Here is a 20,237-nt window from a genome sequence, read left to right on the forward strand (position 1 = left end):
ATAGACTGTGTTAGGTTCCCATTTATTTTTATAATCGCATCGCTTCTGCATAAACAGTGAACACCATGGGTGAAAAAAAGTCTTGGGTTGGGTTTACTTCAGCCAGTGCCATGAAGTTTAATCGATGTTTATAAAGTATTTAGTGATGTGCCAGAAGGAACATGACATTTAATATCTTGGGAAGGAATTATGTTTGTCCCCTGACCTAGACTGTGTTAGGTTCCCATTTATTTTTATAATCGCTTCTGTGTTTCATAAACAGTGAACACCATGGGTGAAAAAAAGTCTTGGGTTTCTTTTACTTCAGCCAGTGCCATGAAGTTTAATCGATGTTTATAAAGTATTTAGTGATGTGCCAGAAGGAACATGACATTTGAAAGCTTGTCTACTTCTTCTGATTAAACCATCTAGTCTAATTAAATATATTATTCCTCATTAGACAACTTGCTTTCCTTATAGAACACTTACCAGAAATATTTAGAAGCAGCATTGCAGAGTTTCAATGTGATCTAAGAACGATCTTCTGATAAGATTTTAAAGATTGGGCTGTTAGCATGAAAGCAAGGAGTTCAGACTGACGTTATGGACATGTAACTCTGTCTTGCTTTTCTTTATGAACGCAGCGATTTGAATAAATTTATAGTGTAAGCTCAGGAATCCTTTTTGCCTTCAGTGCATTTCAGACTTGCTCTGTTAATGGGTGCTTTTTGTGTTTGACCCCCCCTTTACTGTGCTAAAAAGCAATTAGCAATAAATGAATGTATGCGATGTTTTTAAAACATCCCAAGCATATATGATATTAAATATTTAGTCTCTTGTCCTGTCCCTAAAACCACAGAAAAGGTATAGGTTAAAGCTTTAATTACAGTGCTTCCTGGGACGTGTGCTTCATTTGGTGAGCGATTTTTCCAAGGCTAGAGTGTCTAACTAAGTAAAGATCACAAAACGTGACCAAGTTCTGCAGGCGAAAAGTGAAGGCTCAGATTAGACTGAGGCCATGGGCCAGATAAGCCCATGCTGAACTGAATTGCTGGGTCCTGAGGAGCAGCACAAACTTTGCACAGTTCTGCAAAGTTTGCTTCTCCTCATTCTCCTTATTGGAGTATTTTAAGTGTCAAATCACAGCCTATCACTCCAGCAGGTATTCATCATCCTAAAGAAGAGCATTTCCAGCTCTTTGCCGAGAACAGATGTGTAAAGACAGGTTTGTTTTCAACCTCATCGCTTCTGAAATTCTTTTGTCCATGCATTACTCCTAGAGCACTCGTGGAATTAACTCAGTAGAAATTAATAAGAGCATAAATTATAGCAGTGCAAACTGCTAATTTGTTTGGAAATTTGGTCTGCTGGGAAACATTATGAAGGAACATAGAGAAAGGCCTTCAGTTCTGTGGAGCTAAGTCCTGCTTTAATTAAATTGAATTAAGTCAGGAAGTTTTGACCTGATGGATTAGAATTTCAGCATCTCAAGCAAAGACCTATGTATTGATCTATGCATTTTACATCCTCCCTAGTCACTGGTAAGCTTCGTGCACAACACTTTCTCCCCTTGATTAAAATCATATTTTTTGAGTTCCTAACTCACTACAGAAAGGCCCAAAGCTGCTCTGCGATGCTGTTTTAGAAAGACTTGGCCAACGCTGCAAATGGTGACAGCTTCGATACAGTGAATGAATAATTTGATTAAACTGGCTTGCATTTTGACCTTCTGCCAGCGGCCGAGGGAGATGTTTACACTGAGGGCTGCCTCCGGGTGCCACAGCAATGCTCACGGCAGCGCTACAGGAAGCCTGCATTTCCTGCCTGAAGTTTCTCACAGCTACACACACCCTCCTGTGACTCAGGCTCTTCCTTCCTTTCTCTTTTCTTCTATTCAACAGCCATCAGACAAACTAAGAAATAAGAATAATTTTTAAACCCCTGCATTTTAATGCAGAAAAATTGCTATCTTTTAAAATGCAAATAACAACTTGAAAATAGATTTTCAGAATTTACTTATTGTTTTAAATATTTCTTTTGATTTTTCTTTCTGCTACACCCTAACTCAAATCACTGAAATAAATGGAACTATTCTATCCGATTTCCTTCAATTTTGGACCAAGGACCTTTCCTTAAGGAAAACACTCTGGATTTGTCAAAGGGTGTTAGAGTCACATATGTATGAGCAAGCCTTGACCCCCTGGTCCCTAACTCAAGTAACCACGTTAATTTTAAATTTGTGAACTCTTCAATCAGTGATGGTATCGGTGAGAGTCGTGCTTCAGCAAGGAAATCATGTTTTGGATTCCATATTTTGAAGAGAACAGAGACCCCTATAACATTTACCATATTATGAATGACAGGCTGCTTGGACAGGACACAGGAAAGAAATACAGGCTAACAGAAAGAACTATCCCATGATTTTTAACAGTAAATTATTTTTTGAAGTCTCTTAAAATAAAGTACTTACAGACCTATCATTATTTTCAGGCCCAATTTCTCTGTTTCCTACATAACCACAAATTTTCCCAAAACTTCCAGAAAAAGTGGTCAAACCTTGCTTCTTTTAAATCCACAGGAAAGAAGGTTTCTCCAGCATCCAAAGCCCCACTAGACCTCTCGGCCCACATTTCCCTGAGTTTTATCAAAACATAAACTACCAAAACACTTTGGTTTTGATCCTCAGGGTAAGTCATCACAGAGCAATTAAAGTCAATAGCTTAAAACCTAAGTTTAAATCAAACAAGATGAGTATTTGAGCTGTTGAATCTAGGATTTGCCGAATCTTCCTTCTTCAATTAATTGTGTGGAGAATTTAATTTCTCCAATTTCTGATGAAATCCTGCAACGTCAGACAAAGTTCAGCCAATTCCAGAAATAATTTAACATAGGAACAAAAAGCGTATTCCATTTCACTGCTCATGTCATCTTCTTTCTGGAAATGACTATATTAGGAGGAAGGCATTTGTTTTTAAAAGTGTCATATTATCCCTGGTGACAGGTTAACAAATAGGAATCCCAACACTAGCACAGAGCCATGATAGCCTATTGAATTCTGATGCCCAAAATCAGACCTTTTAGCATGCACAGTTTTGAAACGAGAAAAGATATCATGGCAAGAGAAGCATGTGGATGAAGTGGAAATACTAGGAAACTGGTGTTGAAGTTAGCTTGACAAATATGCAGCCTAAAAATTTGCAGCTGACATTTTGATAAACAACTTAGAGGCCTGAAAACAAATTTATCTGTACACAACGGAGCAGACGGGATGCTAAAGGAAGAAGAAAAGTATTGGTCGGCTGTCAGGAACAGCTGTTTGCTTGAGAAGCTGAAAGATAGTCCCATGAAAACAGAGAAGGGAGAGTGAAAACACACAAGTCCTTTGAGATGGTCCATTGCTGCCAGTAGCTGTCCTTATAAAGTCCCACAACACCCAGCAGTATGCTTTGGGTTGATAATATTGTCTGTATAGGTGGCCAATTCATACATCTTTGTGTGCAATCTTCCTCCTATCTTCAGTTATAACTCACTGTAATTTGCAGCCTTGGGGAAGTAGTATCAAAGATACAAGCAACAAGTTAGAGATTACTTTTTATAATTTGCATTTTCTAATTTTATTATTTCATGGGTTTCTTGGCTTAAGTTTCTTTTTCCGATTCAGTGTTTCTCAAAGCACTACTAATTTTGAGAGTGCTGTAGTCCATGTCTAAGACTTGCACCCTTCTAGCATGTTTTGCACGAAGTTCTTGCTCTTGCAGCAGGTTAACTGTGTTCAACACTACAAACTCAGCTTCACCCATCAAACCCAAATCTTTACTGTAACACACAGTATGGCCTCCTGATGTGGTACGTCTGTCAGTTTTCAACAGTACTAGAAAAATCAATAATCTAGTAGAAAGCCACAGTATAGTTTGCTTCTAAAAATATTCTAAAAGACAAGCTTTCAGCTTTTCACACGTGCAAGATGAGACTTTGTCTTTCCTGTGAGTTAATTCTGCTCTAGAAGAAAGACAGCTCTAGTTCTACCAAACTTTTTATTCATGCCTATGCTGTACATGCTTGCAATGACAGCATATGGGAATATCTCCCTATCTGTATGTAAAAGTAGTTGCTCTGCTGAATCCATCGTACAATGGATTCATATTTGTGCAGTAATTTTGAAAGTCAAGACAAGCAGTCTGAACAGAGATTACCTGAGCAGTGCAAGAGAAAGCTGGTTGGTATTTTTATGACAATAATTAAATAGCTCATTTGCTAAGTACACTGCTGCTGCACAAAACAAAACTGCAAGATGAAAATATGCTGCCCAGTTTACTTACAGGTAGAAAGAATCATGTCCGTTTGTCCGCTTATATTCAAATAAAAATGCAAACCTCTCTTCATCAGTTGTGCCAGTAAAACAGCCCTAGCTGAGCTCTTCGCTCCGATATGAAACATGGTAAATCACAAATACTTCTTGACCCCGCCTACTTACCTTTTTTTTTTAAAAAAAGACAAGCCCCAAACAGACTAGATATTAATCTCACATCTGTTAAAAAAAAAAAAAAAGGTGAAAGAAGTGTCTGCTTTCTAGTATCACACACACATTTTACAGAAAAAACTATTAAACTGTAGTCAGTAGGGCTAAGTATTTCTTAAAAAAAAAAAAGGAAAAAATACAGCAGATGTAAATCACAGCATTTGGTTCTGTCCAGATGATTTTTTGACCACAATGTTTGAAAAAATTCAGTTATAATATAAAGGGGAAGAAGGACTGAAGTTGCTTAAGGATGAGCGAGCTCATCCCGAAGAAATGATGGTGCGGTATTTCAACCTGCCTTTAAAGACATCGGGAGAGTCAGCAAGACAGCTGCCTCCAGAGGTGTTCTGATCCTTTCCAAAATTAACCATCTAAGGCTACATTCAACTACAAAAATGCTTTTATCTAAAAACTAGGTGCCTCACAGTTCCTGGCATCCTAAGTAAGTATCAAACCCAATGGCAGGTACACAGAAGTTATCCTCAGGTACTAGGAAGAGGCAGGCAAAGGTGGCCAATTCAGAGCACCCACCTCAATGAGTAAATTGCCGCCAAAAGTCAGCAGTTAGCGTGTGTTTTATCATATAAATTAATAATAAATATATAATTATTGTATAGAAACAGGCTTAAGGTTCATTGGAAACTATTAATCTCCTGATTTGCCTATGCTTCATTTGTGTTTTAAGGGAGACATTACTTACTACTGTAGAATTCCTCATGATGTAGTGTCAAAAGTGTTGGCAATGCCATACTTTGCAGTGTCTCCACTGAGAAACTGGGGTGTAAAGGAGCAGTTAGGGAAGGAAAGACGAGCTCAGCTTACCTTAGATCTTCCATGTTCCTTTTTCTACTACAGGTAGAAAACCCTAGATTTTCCCCTTTAACAATACATGTGGTTGGTAATGATTGGGTAGTGGTTTGGACTCAACACTTTGACAGGTTTGTTTGCATAGTTGCGATCATCTTCTGAGATTTTGTCATTAAGAAAAAGGAAATAGCAATTTACATCTTTTCTGACAGCTTGTAACTTTTCAATGGAATAGCATGAGAAAAGGAAAACATTTCTTCCAAGAAACAAGAGGCTTCCTCCTTTTGAACATCAGGGTTTAGACAAAGCATCTCCAAAATTGATTACAGAAATACTCAAATGCAGCAATGACAGAACGTATTAAGCCAACGATAGTTACCTTTAATAACTTGATTGGAAATACACTGCACCATAGCCCTCTGCCCACTTGCAAAAAAAATTTTTAAAAAAGTTTTTGTGCAATCTATTTTCTATTACACTTGGCACAAGTAACAAAAGAAAAAGAAAACATGTAATAGAATTACTCAGGAGGTGGCTACAGCAAAACTGAAGTGCAAATACTCCTCACATCCACTGGTACAAAGTCAGGTTAATTGAAACAGGCTTCAGCAAGGCTGTGGAGACATTAGCCTCTAGCAGAGGGAAAAGGGCATGGAACTTCTAAAGAGAGTTCAGGCATTTCTGCACTGAACTTTTCATCATGGCCAAATTCATTTTAAATATATATATAGTAGTATGAATATATATTTGTATAGAGTGTGTATACACACATACATGGACTATCGTAACACCGTATTCACATGAACAATGAGTTTGGCTTATGATGCACTGACAGTAAATTATTGGCAACACATTAGTTGGTTCCAAACAACAGTTAACATTCAGTTTATTTACATACACATGTAGTATGACATTTTTGTTAAGAACAGAAAGGTTAGATCACTGTACGTACAGATGAAAGACAAAGAGGAGCCCTCCTTAAACACACTTGAGAGTGTACTTTCTTTCATTTACAACCCCATGTATCAAGTGGTGTAAGTAAGTGAAGGTAGGACAAATGTGCTTGAAAATTTCAAGAGGAAAACACACTTTATATAAATAAATGCACAGAATTTATATATTTACAATACATACAGCATATAAATTATTTTATAATTAATCCAAAACAAGGTACTATGGTACACTGACAGCCAGTTGTGCTGAATCTTGGACTTATATTTCACAAGTAACATCAAGACTAACGGTGGGAGGTCTCTGGTTGACCAAACAGCCTAGAATGGCTTGGGACATATCACGGCTCAGTTCTGAAGCAAAGCTTTGAATGTTACACTAAACTGAAGACTGTGCTGTTAACAACCTACTACGTGCAAATGAGAGAGGCACATTTTGTGTTCTTGATGCATCATAAAACACCCATCAACCAAGAAAAACAATGTTTCTGGAGAATCTCTGGAAACTTTTCAATGTCAGTAAATAGCCATTTATAGATACCTCCAATTTTTAAGCATGCAAATCACTACTACTACTACTGCTTGTGTAAAGAGAAACTCAGAAACATGGACTGTATGTACATGAACCCAACCCAGTAAATGCAAATTAGGCTCCTGGGCTTTGGCCACATTCTCTCTCTTCCTCCATAAAGAGCTCAACTTGCCAGATATGCAATGCTGACTTTTCAGAGAAAAGAGAGACTGCTAGTATTGCTGAAGATACTGTGCTCATTTCCCAACATCATGTAAAACTCTCCTTGTGCTGGAGTGGATCAGATATTACAGGTTCCCCACACTGTTTAGCAGCATCCAGCAGCCTACAGAATCAAGCCTTTTAAAAGAAATGGTGAAGCCACATGTCTGGAAAGTGGCTTCTTTCCTGTACTTCTGCTGCTGTTCTTTTTCAGAAAGAATCTTCACCCTCTGCAATGTCTATGATTGTGTGAAGCAAGTCTTCAAAAGTCGGGCGACCCTCTGGTTTCTAAAAATAAAAGCACGCACAGCTGTGATCAGAAAGCAAGAGTTGTGTTGATTTTGATAAGTTATTGGTCTTGATATCATTCTGTGGCAACAAATTTACCGTTTCATTAGATGTGACATGCAAAAATATTTCCTTGTGTGGATTTTGGATGTGTCGCTTAATCTTAGTAAGTGCCACCTTTTTTTTTTTTTTTTTGCACGCTTTGGAAAAGCATAAATAGGTTTTGGACTACACTCTTCATATAATTCATTATTTTGCACAGTGCTACACTTTCGTTTTTCTTCCCCATCCCCAACTCCCCAAATGAATTTCTCCAATCTTTCTTTACACAAGTCGTTCATGCTCTTAAGAATTTTGAGTGTCATTCTCTGAAGCCTCTTTTACTTCAACGTTATTTTTTGGACTCCAAAATGAGACTGCACCATAGGCTTATGCAATGGCATCCTTCATCTACTCTATTTTCCATAGAGTTCCTTATGTGTCATAACATCCTGTTTGTTTTGTTTAATTATGGCAATACACTGAGGTAGTCTTCGCTGACCCTGCTGACACAGTTAATTTAGCATCTTCTGAATATCTGGGTAACTTGCACTTTTCCTCCGTTTATCAGCCTCTTTAGATTTGTATCACCTGCTGAATTTTGAAGCCTCAGTATTCACTGCCCTCTACAAACCATTAATAAATTTATTAAATGAGGACTGAGGTACCTACAGTTAATCATTTTATGACAAAGATTGACAGTATCTTGCCATTATTTGTGTCCTGTTTGTGACTCGCAAAGGTTCTTTCTCTCCCACGTGATGACTGCTTAGATTTTATTGTTAATAACCCCTGATGAAATCAATACATTTTTAATCAATTCATTGATGTTCATATAAATCCTATAATGTTCTTTGAATATTAATATGTATTTAACAAATAACTTATCATTATCTTCCAGGTAATTTATTATTCCATTTTAATGACCGTTTCAAGCAGGTTACCAAGTACAAATAAAATTTAATGATCTGTAGTTTCCTGGCTCCCGTGAATAGATTTTTTGAACTACAGACATATTTGTCATTCCGCAGCCCTCCAGGGCACTGTTGTTTTTAATGTATTTTTTGCTGCATAAACCAACTGGTTTGTAAGTTTTAGATCTCCACCAGTTGGTTTGATGACTAATTGCTCTCTGTTCTGGCACCTTCTCCTCCAAGACAAGTGTCAGACAGTATGTCATCTTTATTACTGGAAAAGAACAGTTTTTCCCCAGCACCCCCTGTGGCAAAGACTAACTAGAAATAAGTCACATAGCTCTTTCCATTCTTGGGTTTCCTCAATTGCTCTCTCAAAATTAGAGGCATCTCATTAAATGCACCTATCCTTAGAGACTTTCTTCTTTAAGACCACAAAAACTGTTTTATACTGATTTAGTTGATAAGGTATTAAATTTGTGTTTGCTGCTCCTTTGACCTCTGAAAATTGTACAGTCAGTATCTTTCTGGGTTAGGAGGATTAATAGTACAGCGTATTTTTATCTTTCTTTATAAACCTTGGGATTTGTATTTAGATTCAACTGCAACTTAATCTATATTTCCTATATAATTTATAATCAGGTAATGAAGTATTCCTTTAAAAATACTTTCGGTCATTCTGGCATGTTTCTGTAATGATTAATAAACTGAGGCAATATAAAATTAGATTCTCCACCTCTGGGCCATTCTCACCGAATTTTTTTTGCTAGCAATATTTGTATGCAGATATAATCATGACCAGCACAGATTTAGCAATTACTTCATTTTGTTACTAAATGCCTTTGCATACTTAATCCTACAGTCTGTTTACTTCATAGAAATTTCCTCGGTGTTGTTTCTTATCACAGCTCTAGTTCACTTGCAAAGTCTTAGCAATAAACACATGAATAGCTGAGAGCGCTGGATACAGTCAGAATGCTGCAATAGGGATTAATTGCTGTTGCTAGATTGACCTTTTTTCAATTCAAAGAAAAAAAAATATATATATACCTCCTGCCAGCACATCATCATCATTTCATACACCTGCTTACAGGCTAGCTTGGGCCGATACAAACGATGTCCTTGGCTAACCATTGTTACCACTTCATAGTTGGAGCTTTTTTCAAAGGGCATTTTTCCTTCCGTAAATACCTCCCACATTAAAACACCTAAAAAAAAAAGAAAGTAAACATTAAGAAAATAAGCAAATAACTTCTTAAAAATATATGTTTATTTTGAGCCCTGGGCTCAGGATTTCTGACAGATAAATAGTTTGAGATCCATATTCTAGAAAGTGTTCACATGTGTCATCGCTGAAAACATCTTATTCTAGTAGCATGAGTTTTAATAAATAACAGTTCTAAAGGTCTCTGTGGAACTTTATGCAAGCATAAAACCGTGGTAAATGGTTTCTCTGAGCTTCTTCTCAGATGTCTGAATCCTTCCCAATAACTGGAGCTTAACCGCTATTGATAAAATGTAAAAATAGTGCTTTCTTTCAACAGTGAACATCTTACCGAATGACCAGACATCTGACTTGCTGCTGAATCGGCTATAATTAAAAACCCCTGGGGGGCACCATTTCACAGGAAATTTAGCCCCTGAGGAGCTTGTGTACTGATCATCAAGGACATACCTAAAAAAAAAAAAGAAAGAAAAACATGATCTCCTTCAGTCAGCCTCCAAGCCTGCAAATTATAATTTAGATTTGGATTTGAATATTAGAAGCTCATATATTGCCACCTTGGCCAAGACTGTTAGCATCACACGATAAAAATAGGTTCTCTTACTAGGGTTTCAGTCAAGACCCAGTTCATTTTTCTTATGTCTTATGAGTCTTCTCTTGTGATTATTAGTTATACAACACAGGTCTAGGCCACCTGCAAGTTAAATGTCTGTATTACAAGAGAAAATGCATGATCTCCTTCAGTCAGCCTCCAAGCCTGCAAATTATAATTTAGATTTGGATTTGAATATTAGAAGCTCATATTGCCACCTAATGGCCAAGACTGTTAGCATCACACGATAAAAATAGGTTCTCTGGCGCAGTACTAGGGTTTCAGTCAAGACCCAGTTCATTTTTCTTATGACCTCAGAGTCTTCTCTTGTGATTATTAGTTATACAACACAGGTCTAGGCCACCTGCAAGTTAAATGTCTGTATTACAAGAGAAAATGATGCAAAAGCATAAATTTCTTGCTCTGTTTCCACTGGCCAGTCTGAATTCAGGTGTCAGGGGACGTGCAAGCTCAGTAGCACAGAAAGGTGGCAAAAGCCAAGAGCAGCATGGTCAAGCCACAGTGCTTTAACACCTTCCTTGTAGGTGCTGCTTTCCACCCCCTGCCTCACCCACACATCACCCACCTGATGTAGCATCTGCGGGTGCTAACAAGGGCAGGAAATTAATCCCTCTCTGGGTCTCAGCACCTCCCAGCACTTCAGCTAGTGAGATGCAACTCTGAACCATCTACCCCGAGAGGACCCCAAACTCACTGAACAGCCTCTTTCTATCATTTGTTTACCAAAATACAGACTAACAACTATTACCTCTGCAGCATGAGCTCTGCTGTCCGAGACACAAGCTCTAATATGCCTCCTGCATCACTACAAGATTAAAATTTGTAAGATTTTCACAGATGTTACAGAAAGTTGCTAGTAGAAGACCAGTCAGACCACGGAGTCAGTTCAAAGCCAGGCCTCTCATGGTAAGCACTAGACACACTTACTTCTCTAGAGAATAAACTGCCTAGTTTTGATTTCCCAGAGTTAAAACGAGTAAGGAAATCGACACTTGACCACAGAATGAACAAGCTTTAAAGACACTGGAAATAAAATGAACCAAAGGATGTCTTTCCCTAGAGAGGTCAGAAAAGATAATTTTTGCCTCTAATTTTGCTGGGCGTGTATTGCCTTATGGCTAAGTACAAGGGTTAGGTGAATTTTCCCAAATGCCCACAGATGTGCTTGCACACTCAGCCATACCTTGTCATTCCAAAATCTGACACTTTGACCACTCCTGAGTCACTCACCAAGCAGTTCCTGGCAGCCTGCAAAGAGAATGGTTAGATTCGGATGGAAAACTTGTAGTCTCTTGCAGACAAATTACAACGGTCTAATGAGGACTTTGTCCTCATTGCTTAGCAAGTTCACCAATTTACCAAGTTCATTGGTGTATTCGCATTATAAAAGTACATGTGCATTTGCTCTTGATAGTACTGTTTTTACAACTAAACCATTTTGTAAAAAAATCACCAGCAAAAGTTATCATCTCAAGGGATTCACGAGTGGTGAAAATGGCACCAATACAGAACAGAGATATGCTCTTATATCAGCGCAAATAGCTATTAACTCTTCATAAAAATTTCAGAGAGATTTTATTCCATTTTCTTGAGAGAGAAGCCTCTATCGTTTTCTGTATAGGGCAATTTTAGAGATTTGATTAGACCCTAAAGAGCCAACTTCAACTACTTATAATTTTCTGCAGGAACAAAAGTAGTTATTTACAAGCAGGCTGTTTCAAAAAAGAATAGGTAAGCTCAAAAATAAAGTTTTCGGAGAAGAGTGTATTGCTTAATGGGATGTTACCAGGTCTCTGTGGATAAAGCTGTTTCTCTCCAGGTACTCCATTCCCTCACATACATCTTGGCACATAGTGAGCAGGACATCTTTACTCAAAACTCCCCGTTTTTGTCTCAGGTAATTGAGAAGGCAGCCATGCTCCATGAACTCTGTCACGATGTAAATAGGTCTCTGTTGTGTGCACACACCATACAGCTGAACTAATTTAGGATGTGTTAGCTTCCTGAAAAGATTGAGATCATGTCATTATTACTTCCTCCACGCAGTGCTAGCTCTCCACCCCACAAAACTGCAAAAATACCACCTGCCTGAAGTGTTTTATTTATAATCAGTAAACGGCATCAGAGGCCTAGAACTGGCAATAAAAGTGCCAAGCACACAACTCACATCATTACTTTAGCTTCTTCAATGAAATCCTCTTCATACATCGCACCTTCCCGAATTGCCTTGATGGCCACTTTATACTGCGCCCTCCATTTCCCAAGGCGCACCACGCCAAAGAGACCGCTCCCCAGTTCTCTCATGAATGTCAGTTCTGAGGGATTAATTTCCCATTTCTCTATAAAACAAAACAAATGAGAGCCCATGACTGCTGTACTAGGGAATGTACCAAACTGGTAGGTGACAGGGAGGAGGAAACGGAAATGCTGGATTACTAGCAAATCAGGGAATTCAGGGAGAAAACATCTTAGAATTAACTTGAAAATGGAGCATTTCTATATATCACAAAACAAACAAACTTTTAGCTAGACATAACCTTTAGGCAGCTCCTGAGCAACACAGAAGGCAAAACTTAAACTTTCCTGAAGCCGGTAATTACATGCTGGTATCATCAGACCTGATTTCAACAAGCTGCCATCATAGAAAGTTGTGTTAGTGTGTAGCAGCTGCTCACATCACCTGATGTGCCATGCTTAAAACAGGTTATTCCAATTTAAAAAAAAAAAAAAACAACAAAAACTAGCCCCTCCACAAAGATCAGAGGGGCCAAGGTTGAGCCAGAAGTCTGGAGGCTTATGAAGGAGCCAAAGGCACAGCTCTTTAATTGGGCAGAGCTCAAGGTGTCCACAAAAGCATGGAGGAAGATGCCAAATTGCCCTGGAGCACCGGCAACATGTTCTGCCTCTCCTTGCTGATGCCCTTGGCACCACACACCTGCCACCAGCTGTCATGCCTTTGCATGCCGATCCTCTGAGCAAGGGTCTCCACGGTACAACTCGGACCCGCGCAAGTTAGTGTAGGCAATCACAGTAAAAAAAATTAGGCCTTTTAAAATTTTTAGAAAATATTGTGGCAAATTACATGTATAAAATCATTAGAAAAGCTACATGCAGATTAATATAACATGCAATTACCATAGCTGAATCCTGCCGTTGTTGGTGCTGTTGTCTTCTTTGGGGTCACTGGGTAACGCAGCCTGGTAACAAGACCTGAGGTTCAAAGATAATTCAAGACACAGAGCTTACTTCTGAAATACTGCCAGGCAGCAAATCAGCCACTTGTTCACTGCAAACTGCAACACTGATTAACAATAAGCTTATCATTATATACAGCTTTGACCATACTTTCTGCTATTGCATTGTTTTGACTACTCAAAATGGCTACAAGAGGTACACAAGAGCACTCACTGCATCTAATTTGCCGCTGCTTCTTTACTGGTGAGAGATGGATATAAATATAGGCATACATATTTGTGCTTTACAGTTATGCTGGCACCAACAAAGGCTGAGGACCCCTTTCAGATCAGAAAGATTATCTAAAATGTATACTCTCGATGTTACTTTTGATCATTTCTGTTTCACACATATAAATCCCAGCGGTTTCACGCAGGGATTTTATATATACAAAATAAATGCTGCAGGCTAGCTGAATATTCTCCTAAGATCTTGTCAGAACTCAATACACCATAAGGTAAAAGCAATGAAGCAATTAAAAAAAAACAAGTAGTAAAATCAGTTATAGGAAGTGAAAAGCAGGGTTATGTTTTGGAGCATATTTTCCAGAATATCAGGAAATGCCAGGTCATCTGAATTAGATATAAACATCTGGAAAATATTGGTCATGAGGGAAACTTATGCACAGACTGGACTTGAAAGAAATACTATAGTAGTATCTGTGCCTTGAACGTAATTCCTAAACTCTCCCTGTCCCATCATACAGTGGGCAGACACCAGCATCAGCTATAGATCTGAAGTGTCTAACCTTTACAAAGACTCATCTTTCGGGATTTCCTAAACACACACATTACTGTTCTCCTCATTTGTTTGCTATATAGGAAGATTAGATCATTTTAAGCGGTGGTGACCTGCAGGTAAAAAGCTACTGCCTGGAGAGCACTCTGGGGAAGTACCATCTCTATCCATCTGCTGTGGGTTACAGGCAGCTGATGGGGACAGGATGTGGAGCTAAATGAATGATTTTTCCTGACTCGATACAGCCGTTCTTCTGTTACTCTGGGGACAGGAACATATTTACATAAAACCTTTCAAATGATTGCCTATATTGAAAAAATGTGAAAATGCAGTGTCTCATGACTTCCCTGAAAAAGAAGGATCTATAAAAAACTAAAAACTTTCATTAAAACCCTAAATGCCTCACACTCCTTTTCAAATCAACCTTGACAGAAAAAAAATCCAATTCATCTACCTGCTGCGTTATGTTTATGATACTCAATTATTTCTGGAATGGAGTTAAAGAGATGTTTTTCTGCGAGGTAGTACTGCTTCGGTGACGTCACTGTTTCTTTTATATGGTAGTGTCTTATTCCTGATGAACCTTCTCTGGAAAAACAACAACAATAACAATAATATGTCACACGATTCAGAAACAGCTTGAATATCAAAGATCCTGAGCACTGGTGACTCTCCTTCATCTCAGTGCTCAGACCAAGTTGAAGATTAACCCATAAAAGGTTAATTTTCAGCCCGGTGAGCTCCCAGCCCAGCTCACCATACACCAATGCAAACACTTGGACTGGCAGGAGGGAAAGAGACCAAACGGGGTGGGAAAGCAAGGCCACCTTCTTTGAGTGGCAGTTCAGGTCTACTCTGGATTAAAGCAAATGTGACCTAACCATGGAGTCAAGAAGCTCATTTTAGTCACCCGTCTTTCCTATCACAGCACCCCTCATTTCTTTGTTGAGCTCTCTCCTGGGCTTTCCTCCAGCCCATGGATTTGGAGGCGGATGCAAATGGATTTGGACGAGACAAGGTGTGCAGAGCAGCCACAGAAACTCACCCTCCAAATTTTGTATAAAGGGAAACTGTATACAGGCCAGGCTGACTTGAGTCTCTCACCACAAAACCACCTTCTTTATCCTAAAATGCAAGCACATTGACAGTTTTGTACAAGCTGTTTTAAGCTGCATGTCTCTTCTACTTGTTCTGTGATTTGTGCATGCCAAAATAAGCATTTGCTTTAATAAAAGAAGCTACTTTACATGAATTTCACGGTTAATACTGCAGTACAGTATTAGTACTGAGTACAGGCTGCTGTACTCACCTCGTTTCTGAGGAGCTGCTCTGCTTTGCTTCTGTTCAGGTTTCTGCTGTACCACCTGCAACACAACATCAGTAACCAAAACTTCTCCGAAGTGTATGATTTCCGTTAGATGCTTAAAGCAAAGTATTACAAAGCTACAGATTCAATAATTTTATGATAACAAAGGTCAACAACTGAACTTTAGTGTAAAAAAAAAAAAAAAAAAATCCGTCTCTATTACATTGTACAGTTATCCCATAAAAATGCCCTGAAACAAATCCAGTGAGATCCCACAGAAGCCAATGAAGTTCAGGTAAGGGAACTACTTTTTCAGGAAAAACACTTCTCAAATGCGCAGAGGCTGATGGCAGTAGTTGCTCTGAATGGCAGCCCAAGGGCAGGCTGACAGCCCCGTGAAAGCAGCTGCCTGCACACCAGTTGAGCCACCTGCAGAGCTGGCTGCTAGACTGCTATGTCATTCAATAACTTCACGGTTCTGATTTTCCAGGGAGGACCCACCTACCAAAGAGGAGGTCGAAAGTGAATTAAATGTCACAGTTGCACATCCCTGAGCTTGGTGCTGCACGGGCAGGTTGAAGCCGCCACAGAAGCACGACATTTCAGCCAGCTACAGCAAATAATATAAAAAGGAAAAACACGCAGCTCACAAATAGCATAGTTCAAAATGATTGCACAATGCCGTCACGGCAGTAACTGAGTAGGGAAGTGGCACAGCCTCCAATCAAGTTCTGCTGTTCGGAGGTAGTGGTTCCTTGCAGTTGGTAGATGACCTGGAGTAATCCTCCCCTGGACTGCGCAGAGACTCAGAGACTTACAGCCCCAAGGTGGTCAGGCACAAAGTGGCTGGACCAGATAAGGCAGCCCAGTTCCTTCCTTCCTTCCCTTTCTGCTAGCCCCACAGCCCAGCCCAGAGCTCTCAGCAAGAGCCTCTAAGATGGGAAAGCAACAAAGAACAGGTGATTCCCTCTAGTGAAGCTGAGGGCAAAATCCCCAAAGAAATTCTGCCTTCTGTCAAAACACAGCAGTAGGAGCCATATGCGGCTGAGAGTAGAGTTTTGGAGCTACTAATGTGGTTTCATAAATGGTTTTAATTATTATTTCCTTACAGCTCCATTTTATCTAAAAGTCATGAAACATGTCTTAAGTTCTCAGGCACAAAAATTTATGCTGTTCTGAAATTAGAATATCAAGAACAACAGGCTAGGAAACTACTGTGTTAAATTTTATCCTCATGTTCTTAAATACGTACTACTCCATAATTAAACATCAACTGGAAAAAGCGGGTTTTTTGGGGTTTTTTGTTTGTGTTGTGGTTTGTTGTTTTGTGGTTTTTTTTTTAAGGAAAGCTATACTTTTATAGCTGATAAGTTATATGCATACACTGAGACTTAAAATGCACCGAGTGATATATTTTCTTGAAAATTAGAGCTGCCTTCCAAAATATCTGATCTGTTATGTTTACTTTTAATGATTTCCACTATTTTCTACTCTACTATCTTACTGCCACACACTTTGGATAGACACGTCACTTTAATATTAAAAAAAACCCAAACATTCAGCACACTTATAATAGGTAAATTTCCTTTAAAGTTTCCCTTTGTCTATCAGAGAACTGGGAGGGGTATTTTTTTGCTTTTATAGTGAGATAGCCTAAAAGACTACATGCCCTATGGCCATCTCACTGACTTGACTCGACCTTATAAATCACAGGGAAGATAATGAGGAGAATCAGAACAAATATATGCCTATTTCAAATATTTAAGTTTCACCTCTGAGATAACTGCTATCGTATGTAAATAATTGCTTTAAAAACTTTAAAAATACATTGTTATTCTTAAAGCATAGGTTTCATTTTATAATCTTCCAGATTTTAATTCAAATATTCACTTACTCATATTGATCAAGGTTGTTGGACTTCTTTCCTGTTACATAATTGCTTTTAATATACCCTTGTTTTCTAAAAAAAAAAAAAAATATATATATATAATGTATAATCTGAGTGAAAACATGTAAAATTGCATGCCTAGAGGACAGTATTTCATTCTGCTAATTACCAGAGGTCCCTCGCTGTAATTTATTTATTACTGACCTACCCACTCTACTGCTGATTATACAGAAACTAATTTTCCACATCAGCATTTCCACATTAACTTTCAGTGCACCTAGAGAAGTGACACGGGCAGCAGAAGTGTCCAAGAAAACCAGCAGAAGGGGCAAAGAAGAGTAACCCTCTGCTGCTCTGTCACTTCTGTGCTTGGAGGTCCCAGTCAGTCACTGGAAATACATTTGGAGCCTACCACAGCCTGATAACTCGCAACTACCCCTAACGTATTGCAACAGGGACCTGATAAATATTGAAGTATGGAAAATTTCACCTTTAAAACCTCAGAGAAAAAATTTAATCCAGGGAATGTAATGTTGTAGTCATTAAGGCATCTCACTGCAACACTCTCTCAACTCATCTAAAGACTGCCCCTAATGATCCAGCTATTAAATAAGATGATGATTATTCAAGTCTGGAAGCCGGAGCCTGCTGAGCCAAGTGTTAATCATATTGCTCTCTAATGAGCCATTCCCCAGGGAAGCGGGAGTACTGTACCAGTCTAGCAAGGTTTTGCAGGCTGGCCGATGCTTTAATTTGGAAACCATAAAGTCTGACAGGAAATATAATTTGAAAAGCTTCCAGTTCTGCAACAGCCTTTGCAGTCAGGCCCCACTATCTATCTAGAACTGCGCTTTTTAAAATTGGTTTCTATGTCGGAATAAAGATACAGATGAGATTTCAGGGATGGGGTCCAAAGTGGGGTCTAATACAGTTATTTGTTGATACACAGTCAATATAAACTACTAGAACATGGAAATAGCCTTATCAACTTTATAACAAAAAATAAGGAACTTGTGTTTACCCATATTTGTCTCTCGCCTTCCACCAGTGAATGTCATTCTTCTCAATCACCATATACTCTTCACCTTTCTCTAATCTTAAATCATGATGTTCTGTAGGCTCGAAGTCATACATTGCTACCACTATCTCCTCCTCTTTGTTGCCATTTTCTTCGACTGGAGGAACAGGTGGTGGAGGCCTTCGCTGAAAACAACCCACCATTATTATCAGTCCACTCTGCTCCACTCCACCCCACCCTTACCATGACACCAGTGCAAACCAGCCAAGCACCCTAGAGGCAGAAGCTGGGCTAGTTCTGGGTTGCCCCCGGAGCGAGCTGCGGTGGCCTGGCGAGGCAGCTGGGGCATGTGGAAGATGGTCAACGTGGCTGCTACCCATGGGGCTGGCTCGCGCTGCAGCTCTACAGCTGCCAGTAAAGGGCAGTGCTAGCTGGCATTTGCTTTCCAACCCCCTCTCCCACCAGCAGCACAGATACAGCTAATAGGTGCCACTGAAATTCAATGGTATTTTCTCCAGCCTAGACTGAGGTAGAGCATGATGCCCATTGACATGTACAGAAATAGACCTTTGCTGTAGGATATGGCAAGAATCACAGGAAATCTAAACACCACCTCAAAACCTAGCAATTATCTATTCAATATTTTAAAGACACTACCTACCGTGCTTTTTTCTGGCATCGGAGAGGGCAATCTCATTACACCTAGAAACAGAGCATAGGAAAGGATCTGTGTCTATCCACTTAGCTATAAGTTTAAAAACTGAATGAAATGTTTAAATTTCAGACAACGTTTTAATATCTTAACTAGCCTTCAGGATAGTTTAGTAAGTCAGAAAGAAAAGACAGCTCCAGTTAAGCATTAGGAAAACACTGATTAAATATTCTTGCAAAAAACATCCTAAATCAGACGGCAGGCTACATTCACCACAGGATTTGGCAATATCTGTGCCACAGCTGAGCGTGCCACACAGAGATCCCTTAACCAGCCCTGAGGTGCAGAAATGAGAACTAAAAAAGAGATAGAAATAAAAAAAAAGGTATATAAAAAGGATGCAGTGCTCATCACCATGATAATCTAAAAGTCTGTTCCTATCAACATCTGCACTTCTAAAAAATAATACTCCCCCTGACCCTTGCTTTGCTAAGTAAGGCAATGTTATATGTATTTTTTTTATTACTTCTCTCAGGTCCAAGAGTATTTTTTTTCCTCCTGTACTGCTTTTCTCTCTCCACTTAAAAGGTTGAGCTGTATGTCAGGTTTTACATCTTCCTGACGAATAAGGCTGACTATGAGTCACTGTTTATTCTTCAAGTCTTTTAATGCAACTAAATCCACAGGTCCCCACCATTCCCATTTAATGCCCCGAAGTAGGAGACCATCCAGGCACTGCTGATTTCACTAGGAGGTAAGCAATGGCTCAATTTCTTTTCCTACTACAGTTTTCCTTAAATCGAGGACTAAATAATCCTGTATCCTTATGTAGGACAATATTGCAGTGAGGGTCACGCTTGCGCATCTTTGCATGCTACAGCATCCACTGCTGAAGAAGCAGAACCCGTGATTTGGATGCTGGAAGATACACGTGCCTACGGAAGTCACAGTTCATCCACGTTCAGCATACGGACACTTATGAGCCTCTAAGAAAATTCAGCCATGTGTCTGTAAATACATTAAGCCTTCTTGTATCATTTTAACACTGGTGTGGTAACACCAAATGCAACATGGTTATTATTCTTTTATATGGGTATGTAGAAGTTATTTATTAAAACTGAAGAGCTGGCAAGGATTTCTAGCGGAATCTTTTTTGCCATCGGGTTTTATCCTCAGCCCGAGGTAAACAGGTAAACACTTGGTCAAATAAGTTTCAGATGGTAAAAACAAACCAAATGAAACAAATTCAGCAACCTCAATGATTCCTTTCAGCTTTTTCCAAACATTTTTTGGGAGGACAAGTCACTGGTGCTTTTTTTTTTTTTTTTTTTTTT

The 20,237-nt window shown here is 39.0% G+C and overlaps 1 protein-coding gene across 1 annotated transcript in view; it reads right to left on the reverse strand.

Moving 5' to 3' along the window:
• Window positions 1–7,198: 7,198 nt before the first annotated feature.
• TEC (tec protein tyrosine kinase) overlaps window positions 7,199–20,237 on the reverse strand; it is a gene marked incomplete at its 5' end in the record, with an annotated part of 16,237 nt that continues 3,198 nt past the window's right edge. The window contains 13 exons of the mRNA XM_009283600.1: window positions 7,199–7,276; window positions 9,280–9,437; window positions 9,786–9,904; window positions 11,251–11,315; window positions 11,854–12,070; window positions 12,235–12,406; window positions 13,203–13,277; window positions 14,494–14,627; window positions 15,085–15,164; window positions 15,349–15,403; window positions 17,240–17,305; window positions 18,255–18,436; window positions 18,913–18,953. Of these exons, the coding sequence (XP_009281875.1) occupies window positions 7,199–7,276; window positions 9,280–9,437; window positions 9,786–9,904; window positions 11,251–11,315; window positions 11,854–12,070; window positions 12,235–12,406; window positions 13,203–13,277; window positions 14,494–14,627; window positions 15,085–15,164; window positions 15,349–15,403; window positions 17,240–17,305; window positions 18,255–18,436; window positions 18,913–18,953 (1,442 nt within the window). The remainder of the gene's footprint in view (window positions 7,277–9,279; window positions 9,438–9,785; window positions 9,905–11,250; window positions 11,316–11,853; window positions 12,071–12,234; window positions 12,407–13,202; window positions 13,278–14,493; window positions 14,628–15,084; window positions 15,165–15,348; window positions 15,404–17,239; window positions 17,306–18,254; window positions 18,437–18,912; window positions 18,954–20,237) is intronic.

This window comes from Aptenodytes forsteri, unplaced genomic scaffold, assembly GCF_000699145.1.
Source record: "Aptenodytes forsteri isolate BGI_AS27 unplaced genomic scaffold, ASM69914v1 Scaffold102, whole genome shotgun sequence".
NCBI lineage: Eukaryota > Metazoa > Chordata > Aves > Sphenisciformes > Spheniscidae > Aptenodytes > Aptenodytes forsteri.